Source organism: Bidens hawaiensis, unplaced genomic scaffold, assembly GCF_021521415.1.
Source record: "Bidens hawaiensis isolate Kalapana, Puna unplaced genomic scaffold, B.hawaiensis_p1.1 tig00001236_1, whole genome shotgun sequence".
Lineage (NCBI taxonomy): Eukaryota > Viridiplantae > Streptophyta > Magnoliopsida > Asterales > Asteraceae > Bidens > Bidens hawaiensis.
This window is the reverse complement of record NW_027491070.1, coordinates 3,541,415-3,552,370: the sequence shown is the minus strand read 5'-3', so window position 1 is coordinate 3,552,370 and position 10,956 is coordinate 3,541,415. Positions and strand designations below refer to the sequence as shown.

General features: G+C 34.2%; 1 protein-coding gene across 1 annotated transcript; it reads right to left on the bottom strand.

Annotated features, from left to right (window-relative positions):
- Nucleotides 1–5,320: 5,320 nt before the first annotated feature.
- LOC143569406 (sugar transport protein 14-like) lies at nt 5,321–10,458 on the bottom strand. The gene is made up of 4 exons (XM_077055333.1): nt 10,221–10,458; nt 8,333–8,655; nt 6,878–7,504; nt 5,321–5,966 (listed from the first exon to the last, which is right to left on the bottom strand). The coding sequence occupies exons 1-4, from the start codon at nt 10,360–10,362 to the stop codon at nt 5,520–5,522; spliced, it is 1,539 nt and encodes a 512-aa protein (XP_076911448.1). The 5' UTR covers nt 10,363–10,458; the 3' UTR covers nt 5,321–5,519.
- Nucleotides 10,459–10,956: the final 498 nt, after the last annotated feature.

Here is a 10,956-nt window from a genome sequence, read left to right as displayed (position 1 = left end):
ATATGATGCTTATCTTATTTATTTATTTGTTTTGTTATGAGAAAAATATATGCGTTCTTAGTGATTCGTAAGTTTGTCATGAGGAGGTAAGAGTTAATGAAAAGCCAGTCACCAATAAACTACTAGCATCGCCCCGAGAGTGTTACACAAGCTACCGGATCAACTAACAGTCTAGCAGATGCAATGGAGCACGGATGTGGTTAACTAGTTAAGCTGTTGATAAATCCATCAATATCTTTTATATGTATGACATACGAGACATGTATAGATATAAATGTGACTTCTTATTGTTATTGTTATTAATTATTATTATTTTCTTTCTGTAGAAAGTGAAATAGCATCATCAAATAATGAAAAGCTGCTACCAAATAATTGCTGATTTGCTGCCATGCACTAAAACTTCCTATCGAGCATGAGCATTATTATTGTTCATAATGATTGTGTTTTTTTAATTTTTGACACAAAAGAATTGTAAACCTATGCACTTTGGTAGTTAAATGATACGCTACTAGAAAAAATGTCTTCAATGACACGCATTGCGTGTCATTAAAGGGTATAGATGACACGCAAATGCGTGTCATTGAAGCCCTGCCATAAATTGATTATGACATGCAATCCGTGTGTCATGTTCAATGATACGCATTTATGACATGTATGTATGTATGACGTGCATTTATGCGTGTCATCATATATTTTTTTATGAATTAAATAATATATATATATACATACATATTGGATAATTACTGTTATTTACATTAGTGACACAAATATAGCCTCAAAATTATACATTTCATTTCTTAATAAATATCGTAAGTCAAAATATTACAAATATTCCGAATGCTAACAAAAATATTGGTTAATATTCAATATCATATACATATCACTACCAGAAAATAAACTGTGTCGCATAACTCGACCACCTTCTCAAACTGCATCACAATCTTCTGCCTTCGTGTATTTGTTTTTGCCTTCACCAACCTGTGGCGAAAAAATAAACATAGAAAACGTTGCAAAATTTAGCTGGGTCAAAACGAACCAATATATATATATATATATATATATATATATATAATCAAACAAGTCAAGTACACTTACATTGTTATTTACGAGTACTTAAAGTCCTTCACTAGCGGCCTCCTTCATGAAGTTTAAGATATAATAACAGCACTCGGTACTTTCCCGCCAAGTCGGGCACTACAAAATTACAAATAGTAAAAATTTAAGACATATAATTAAGTTGTCTAGTGATTTATGTAACATCCCGAAATTTTCAAAATAATATTAATTATATTATTTAATAATAGAGGGAAAGTTTACTCGGGTTATCGGGAAATAAATAAATAGAGTAGGAGTTGGTATGGGTCGGGCTAGTGCTGGGTAACGGATATGGGTTTTGGACATGGGCTATGAAGGAAAGAGGGAAGGACCATGGGCCTAAGCCCATGATCCATTTATATAAACCTTAAATCACCAATTATCATTCATTTCTCATACTCCATACACCACCAAAACACACACTTAGCTCTCTCTCTCTCATCTTACTCCCTCTCTAAGCCGAAACCAAGAAGAAGAAGAACGAGAACCGAGTTCTGACCCGAGGTAATGATAGTGTGTTATTGTAGAGATACAAACCCGTTAGATTTAGTCACGAAACGACGAGCCGACACCGTTAAACCGTTTAAGTCATGAGATCCGGATGGAATCGGGTATAAACCGAACCTAAGATGAGCTTAGGGGTCACCTTAGCTCAGATTTGGATCGAACGGGACGAAAAACGGTGAAAATGGTGGTGAAACAAGCGAGATCTCGCTTTTCCGGCGAGATCCCGTTATTCCGGCAATGGCGGCGCCGGAAAGGCGGCGCCGGAGATTCTGGTACGAGGTTCAGATATTGTCAGGGAATGTTCTGACCTAACCCTAGTTCGCTAACGGGAAGTTAACGAACTAGAGGTGTTTCGCTAAGAGGTTCGCTAAAAAAACCTAACGAATTAGACTTACGTCGTGTTCAATTCGTTAAGGGAAGAAGATAACGAATTACCTTTAATTCGTTATAGCCATTCGTTAAAGAAGATAACGAACTAGAAGGGTTCAATTCGTTAAAGAAGGGCCATTCGTCAAGGGTCCCATTCGTTATAGGGTTCAGTTCGCTATAAAGGTTAATTCGTATTAAAGTAACGAATTAGCCAGAGATAGAAGTAACGAATGAGATCCAAATCGTTAAGGGACTGTAACGAACTAGAAGGTTAACCTAATGACAGAAATGGTCCCTGGACTTGGAAAGAATGAGATAATTACATAGTAGCCCTTGTACTTTGATAATTTATGAAAGATGCCCTTAAAGGATTAACGATTAACGATTAACTAACCGGGTAATGATTCAATGAAGTAAAATCGGCTTAGACACGTAAGACTAATTAGGTAGTAATGAGAATGGCTAGAGTAGTATTTGATATTCAATTATTAAACAGTTAGACGCGCACAGCTCGAGAAGGAATAACCAGTAGAAGAAGAAGTAACCAAATTCAGGTGAGTTTCTAGCCCCATTTCCTTGTTATGTTTTCGGGGCTGTGTGCATACTCGATGTGAAGTGTGAATACACTTACCTTAAGTGGTAAGTGTATGCTATAGATGTTATACGAGGTAGCTATTATATAATGTTTGTCGGTACGTGAACGATCTTCGGATATTGCACGTATCGCCTAGGATAGTGAGTGCCAAGTGGTTTTTAGTGTGTATGAATGCTATGATGTGACTTGCTTATTATGTAAATGATATGAAGCGTGCTGTAGACAAGTAGAGGTAGAGTGTGTTAGAAGTAGCAAGAGTCTAGTAAAAGTGTTAGTGGTATGACGATAGTATATGGTAGGGTAAGCCTATACGTGACTACGTTATTAAAGTGGCAAAGTGGCAAAGTGGCATAACGTTATATGTTATTAAAGTGGCAAAGTGGCAGGTGTAAATAAGAGGCTAAGTGGTAAAGTGAGCAGGCTAGATAGTGAACTACGTGTCTTCGGATACGTATATGATGCATGTAGTGGTTGTATGATAAGTTGCTTGATTAACTAGAACTTACTCAGCGTAGCTGACTTTTAGTATGCACGCAGGTGATCAGACCAAAGAACTAGCATGAGGATGGCACATGGCATGGATTGAACGGCTGGCATCTGAAGATGGAAGAAAAGATGTTTTAAATATAATGTTTTGTGTTATGGTATCAAAGAAAAGATTTAATGTTTTGTAATGAATTATTTAAGTTGACGTTTCCGCGAAAGTTTTAATTAACTCTGATTGTAAGAACTGTGTTTATGAGTAAATCCGACGCTAAAGTAGGGCTACCGGGTACGGAGCCTTACAATTTATAAACAAGAAGATAATTCTTATCGTATTAAAATGTAAACTGCACATTGTTTCAAAATTTTAAAGCATTTAAACTTAGTTAACGGGTCAACCGAACCCGACCCGTATTTAAAACAGGTCAACCCGAACCCGACCCGTTTTTAAAACAATGTTTTAGCCAACCCAAAACCTTTTTTTTTCATGTCGGGTTTTATAAAACTGTAGGAAATGTTAGGAAACTTTTTATAGTATATACTTGCAATTCAATCCTTGTGACTTTAGTTATAGTTTTATAAAAAAATTATTTTAATCTTGAATATAGAAATAAGGGTAAAACTGTAGGAAATGTTAGAAAACTTTTTGCTAGGGATAAATGAGTTTAGACATCATTCCATCTATAATATATATAAATGAAAACATAAAAATCTTACGTGTCGCGATATGGTCGCTTCCCCTTTTTTTGGAGTCACCAGATTTTCTTGATTTATAAATGGAGGCTTCTCATGCATTTGACCCGAATTTATGGGTATGGGTCTAATCAAACCCAGATATTTCTTAAACGAGTTATAACATCTCATTAAATAAAAAACTAATCTCACCAAATATTTGATATAAAATTCCTAAAAAGTATGGATGTACTAAAAATTAATATCTGATTTATTTAAATATATATATATATATATATATATATATATATATATATATAATTTATAATTAAAAAACCAAATAAAAATAAAATAAACGGTTCTTGGGACTCATCAAACTTATATAACTTTTAAACCGAGTTATTACATCTCATTTATTTGTGAAACAATCTATCATCAAACCATAAGTATATTATTAACTTTTATACAATAAAAAATAAAAATTCAAAAAATAAACAAATATTAAAAACAAGTACTCCGCAAGATGTGGTTGCTCCCCCGTTTTTTAGAGTCACCAGATTTGCTTGATTTTTAAATTGAGGCTTCTCATGCATTTGACCCGAATTTACGGGTATGGGTCTTATCAAACCCATAAATTTTTAAACGGGTTATAACATCTTATTAAATTAAATACTAATCTCACCAAATATTTGATATAATAATCCTATAAAGTAGGGATATACTAAAAATTAATATATGATTTATTTAAAAAAATATATATCATTTATAATTAAAAAACCAATTTGTAGTAAAAAAAATAAACGGGTCTTTGGTCTCATCAAACCATAAGTATATTATTAACTTTCATACAATAAAAAAGATAAAAATTCAAATAATAAATAAATATAGAAACAAATAATATAAACTAACCCCCGTAATACGGGAGATAAAAACTAGTTTAAGTATAAAGATAACCTTTATCAAAAGTCTAATGCATGGATACTAATAACAATAACAAATGAGCTACATCTGAATCAATTAGAGGTACGTAGAGTGTGCTTGGTTACTTTAAAAGCAAAATGTTAATGGTTTATTGAGCCTCTTAATGGCTCAACATTTAAACCGAATGAATTCAACATTCATATAAAACCTAAGCAGTTAATGCGAAAAATTATCGGATATCGGTCAAGGATCGATATGAGATATCGGTTATCGCAGTGAGATGTCGGTGGGATATCGGTAATTTTAATATAATGTAAAATTCATTTATATAGCAATTTAACACTAACAATTCAGTATATTCTTCTACAATTAACAAATTAACCTTTTGCAAATTGCAAAACACTAATAATCGTAGCAATTAAGAATTGATTAAAATTTAAAACACTAACATTGAACGCTAAAAGTTGATAATTAAGACTTAAAACATTGATATCGGGAATATCGATGATATATCGGTCAAATATTAGTCTAATATCGGTCAATGTCGTTGATATTATCGATGCTGATATTCTGAACCGATATTTTGATTTATATATCGTCAAGGGACTGATAACCGATATATCAGTGATATATCGGTGATGTCGACTGCATAGCATAAAACATTCCAATCCTATTGTTTAAAGGAGTCCATCATTTAGTGGGAATTCAATTACATTAATAAAGAAACCAAACATGATAAAATCTGGTTAAATGGAATTTAAAATTCATTTCTATCAAATTCCATTGAACCAAATATGCTTTACATGTATCTTTAGAAGTACATACCACCACAAAAACAGAAATAAATTTAGCATCTAATAAAAACAATTAAAAAGGCTTAAACAGGTTTCATTCCTGGTTTTTCAGACTCGTCTTCAGGCGCGCAATACGATTTCCATAGCCAATGTTTTTGAAATAGCAAATGTATCTCTTCAATTGGGACTTGTTTGGTTTCTGGTAACAAGAAGTAAATGAAGCAGGACATGACCACAATCAATGCGGCAAACAACAAGAAGATGCCGTATCTGAGATGACATAGCGACACGAGGAAGCATTGTGCAACCAATGCCGTAAAGAACATGTTGACACAAACCACGATACTTTGTCCAGCCGATCTTGTTTCTAATGGGAACAATTCACTTGGAACTAGCCAGCCTAATGGCCCCCATGATCGCCCGTAAGCTAAAACGAATATGCAGATCAAAATCACAAGGAAAATCCCAATTCCTTTTGGTAGCTCAACTCCTTGTCCGAATTTGAGAGCTAGTGTTATAGCCACAGCCACCTGAAAATCAAGAAAATATAAAAAGATGATTTTTTTGCTATTATGTTGTATGTAGAGTGTCATGAATATCAAGAAAATGGTAGAATATAAACTTATAGCAAGATCAAGTCACCCCACTAATCAAGAACACAAAAGGTTATAACTTTATGCCAGTACTATGTTGGTTAGATAGTTCCCAAAAATATCTTTTTTTTTTCTAGAAAAAACCAGGAACATGTAACTAACAACAGATCACCCGACACGACTAATCGAAAATTCAAAAAGATTTAACTTTTGCTATTAGCTTGATCCAAAAGTGCCCTGAAAGATAATTTTTGCAGTTATATTGGTTCCAAAGTGACATGAAAATCAAGAAAATGGTGAATAACATTGGCAAAGTTTAATTGGGACCCGGGGTGGCCCCGGCCCCCCTATCTTTGTGCGCATTAGTGTAAATTTACCCGTTTTCGGCCGAAAATTTTTATACGTGGTGTAAGTTTATCCTTTTTCGACCGAAAATTTGAGCCCGGCCCCCCTCGTTTGTGAAATTTTGAGCCCCCCCCCGGGTTGCCTCAGTCCAAGCTTCGCCACTGGTGAATAACATAGAAACAAGTTATCCCACCCAACTGATAAAAAACACAAACAAATAGTGTATTTGCTATTATGTTGGTTTTAAAGTCCCCCCTAAAATCAAGAAAAGTAACAAAAACATATACATTGTAACAAATCACCAGCCCACTAATCCAAAACATAAGAAATCTACTTTTTTTTTTTTTGCTAATATGGTTGTCCTTTAGCACCCTGAAAATCAAGAAACTGATCCAAGAACATAGAACTTGTAATAGATCACCAAAATCAACTAATCAAAAAATAAAAATAAAAAAGATTACTTTTGCACATACATATGTTAGTTCAAGAGTGAAATAAATTACCATGCATATTATCATTTCAGTGCCAGCCTCCAAGAAAAATGCTCTTCTACCAAACTTATCAACAAAAGCCATTGAAATAAAGGTAGCAACAACAAGAGTCCCACTAGTGATTGTTGATGACCATAATGCGGTACCAGACCCGAACCCCAAGCTCTGAAAGATCACGGGCGCATAAAACAAAACCGAATTCATACCAGTAAGTTGTTGAAATGCAGGTATACCCAAAGCTCCAATAATCAACTGCGGTCTATTTTTCCGCTTTAAAAGGTTTCTAAACGGATGTTTTATAGCTTTTGCAGCCTCACTTGCTTCAAGAAGATCTTGAAACTCGGCTTCTACGTTCTTTGTACCTCTAACTTTCTCCAAAACACTTCTTCCTTCCTCTAACCTTCCTTGTTCTACTAAACTGTTTGGTGTTTCGGGTAGGAAAATCCCACCGATAAACATTAATGTCGCTGGAACTGTGGCTAACCCGAGTGATAATCTCCATCCCCATGTGTGTTTCTCGGTTGCATTGTTTACAAAGTTGGCTATGAATATGCCTAAACAAGTTGTCAACTGAAACAGTTGGTTTACTGTCCCTCTAATCTTCGCGGGAGCCATTTCCGACAGATAAAGTGGAACCGCCTGCATAATCAAGAAACACGATAACAGAGAGAATATATTAGCTCGATTCAATTAGGTTCTCTTTGTAATTATTCTTATTGTATCCTCATATATATAAATATGCATAACTTGTTAATAATATACATCTTACAGAGCTTTTATTGGTTTATACACACAAACCAAGCCGCTCATGAGCTACTCGATATTGGCTCACACATACAAAATAAGCTTGTTTATTAACGAGCCCGAGCTTCACTTATTGAGCTCAAGCTGGTTTGCGAGCCTAAGCGGGCATATATATTATCTTTATAACTTCTATTTAATATATTAACTTGGGATGTGATCTTCATATACCACCCTCAGCTGACTGTACAGGCCTATACGGCTCGTATAGGGATATACGAGCACCGTATAGGCCACGCATGACTGACAAAGTGTACAGAAGGGACAAAAAAAGCCTTTTCAGTCTATACGGCCTGTATAGCGATATACGAATCATGTAGGTCTTCAGCTGCTCGTATAGAGCTGATACAAACTGACACAACTCAGGTCTTATACGGCTCGTATATCCCTATACGACCCGTATATGCGAAAAATGATATGTGAAGATCCTATGCCATTACCTATCTGTCTATATCATAACTGTTGTTCAACAAAATTTTTTTGTCTCTATCATAACTATTAGTCTATTATAATATACCAAACTATGATAAAACAACTCAATAATATATGCTATTGAATAAATGAAAACTACACTATATATAAATTAACTAATATAACAGCTCGAAATGAATCAAGCTCGAGCTCTTATTATAGATGACAATTTTAATAAGCAAGCAAAACACTTACTTGGTTACCGAAACCAATCCCGACACCAAGAAGACACCTGCCAATGATGAGCATGGCGATGTTTTGAGCTCCCGCATTGATGACGGCTCCAAGGAAGAAGCTGACAGCACCCCATAGAATACTGGCTCTCCGGCCCTTATTCCGGGTGACATGGGATGCTAAAAAGGTGGAAACAAGTGCAGCAAAATAAAGTGATGAGGTGAAAAGTGTGAGGATTTGGTTGTCATATTTGCAGTAATCAGTTTCTTTGAGATGTGCTTGTTTTCTTCTGTAAACTTTTGGGAAAAATTCTTTCAAGAAATGGTCCATAGATGTTACTCCACCTGCATGGCATTAGTTAAGAAAATTTGACTTTTTTTAGAGTCAACTTTTAAATAGTCAAAGTTAAATTTATTAGTGGAAAAATGAACATAACATGTTATTGTTGTATTATTGATGATTTAATGGTAACATAGAATAGAAAGATCAAATGGACTGTTCATTGCTGTTAAGAGTTGATGATGACAGCTTAATATTGTTGTATGGTTGTTATTTTATAATCATGTAGTTGTATAGACTTATATGCATACTTTAGACTTGTTAGGAATAAAATTTATGGACTTTATCATACCATGCATTAATTAGATCCAGATGAATACTACTACAATATACATTTTTTTATGTAAATTAATAAAACTACAACTTAAAGGAGGCTTGAACCCTCAACTCCTGTCATTTTAGTTGAGGACAGCGACGAAACTTGGATGAAAATGTTGGATGGCCGGACTTAGTACGTATAAAACCTTTCATAAACCAGGGTGACCAGACTCAAAATTTTCGAATGAAAAACGGGTTACAAGTTTAAAAATTTTCAGACAAAAACGTATAAATTTACGTTATTGAGAAGAGAAAAAAAGCAGCACAATACAAGCCTCCCACATGTTGGTAAGCATTTAAGAGTATATACATTTAGGATTTATTAGTAAGTTTGTTTGTTTGTTACTAACAAACTTTACTAGTTATAGTGTTACCAAAACTATTCAACTTTTATTTGGAAAGTCCAAATTATCCATTGAAACAATACATTTTATAATAAATAGCCTCGTAAAATCAACCTTAAAATTGCCCTGCTGGCGGTGCACGCATATAATGTATATATGTGTGAACTCTCGGGTGGGCAAAAGTAAAATTGCACTAATTTTGACGTTATTTTACTAATCTCGTGAAAATAACGTTAAAAGTGGGGGAAGGTTATTCAGGCATCATGTGGTGGCGTTGATAGCCGAAAGACAAGGGCACATGCACCAATCAGCCGGTGTCCCGATGATTGAGGGCTATGTGCCTTATGTCCAAGGCTTGATGCAAAACTACTATCGAGCCGGGGGTCTCATCGGAAGCAGCCTCTCTATCCCTATGGGGTAGAGGTAAGGTTGTGTACATCTTACCCTTCTCAGACCCTATCATAGCATTGCTATTGGTGGGATATAATGAGTACGATGATGATGATGAAAATCAACCTTAAAAGTTAAAACTGAGAACAAAATTGGAAACTTATCATCATATTATAAGCAACTAATAAACAACCCTTTTACAAAATTACCAAAATACCCATACAACAACTGTACAACACAATTGGTTAGATCGACTGACAACAAGTCAATGGTTCAGAAGATTAATAATATAATATTAATATAAATACTATTATTATATTAAATTTCCGATCTTCATGCTAAAGACAAAATCATCCATTGAATTAGTCAACCATTTGCTATTATTATTATTATTATTATTTTTATTATTATTATTATTTTCCGGCGAGTGTATATATTATTGGCAACCGGAAAACCAAGTAACAAGAGTGTGACAAAACCATAAAATCATTAAAATAAAATAAAATAAAAACACTAACCAGAGACACCAAGATCATAACCAAACAAAGATCCACCAAGAGCAGCAACAATACATGCGAAAACAAAGTACGAGGTTATCCTATGTTCGTACAACGCCGCCCTAGCGCCGCCTTTGTCACTCACCATTCCTCCACCGGCCATTGTTAGATTAATATTAATATCTTGGTGATTATGGGTGCTTGAACATGAACATATATATGAAGATATATATATGTGAATATATGAATGTTATTGTGGATATAAATATATGAGTTGTATTGTACGTAGTTGTGACTTGTTAGTTGAATTCAATGATTATCCACAACTAGAATTACATGTATGGTGTCTTAAGTATTAATCAAGTAACCATTCTAGTCCTTTTTGTATATATTTATTATTATTTTAGTCCTTTTCTTTGTAGCAAATGATGGTGGGCCTAAGATTCACAAAGTCAACTTGATAAGATGAGGAGACTTATAGACTTAGATATTGATTTTAACAATATCTTGAAATATCTTGAAATTGAAATATTAAGCTTATCTTTGTTTAAATTTTGTTTATAGTCAAGTGGAGGTATGTGGAATTGTAAATGAACTTTTAATGAAGTAGAATCGCGAATGAATAGGATGAGTATGACAGGGCTTGTTTAAGTTTGTTTATTTAAGGTTTACTGAATGAACTTGAACACTAAAATGACCACATTTTGTTCGTGGTTGCTTGTCAATAGGTTTATTTGGGTTTATTTAATAGTTAAAA

Bases quoted from the DNA above. Each gene is read 5' to 3' on its own strand.
- LOC143569406 (XM_077055333.1), bottom strand. From the start codon at position 10,362: ATGGCCGGTGGAGGAATGGTGAGTGACAAAGGCGGCGCTAGGGCGGCG. The intron at 8,656-10,220 runs GTTAGTGTTTTT...AATGCCATGCAG, and splicing joins TTATGATCTTGGTGTCTCTG to GTGGAGTAACATCTATGGAC. The intron at 7,505-8,332 runs GTAAGTGTTTTG...TTGATTATGCAG, and splicing joins GGATTGGTTTCGGTAACCAA to GCGGTTCCACTTTATCTGTC.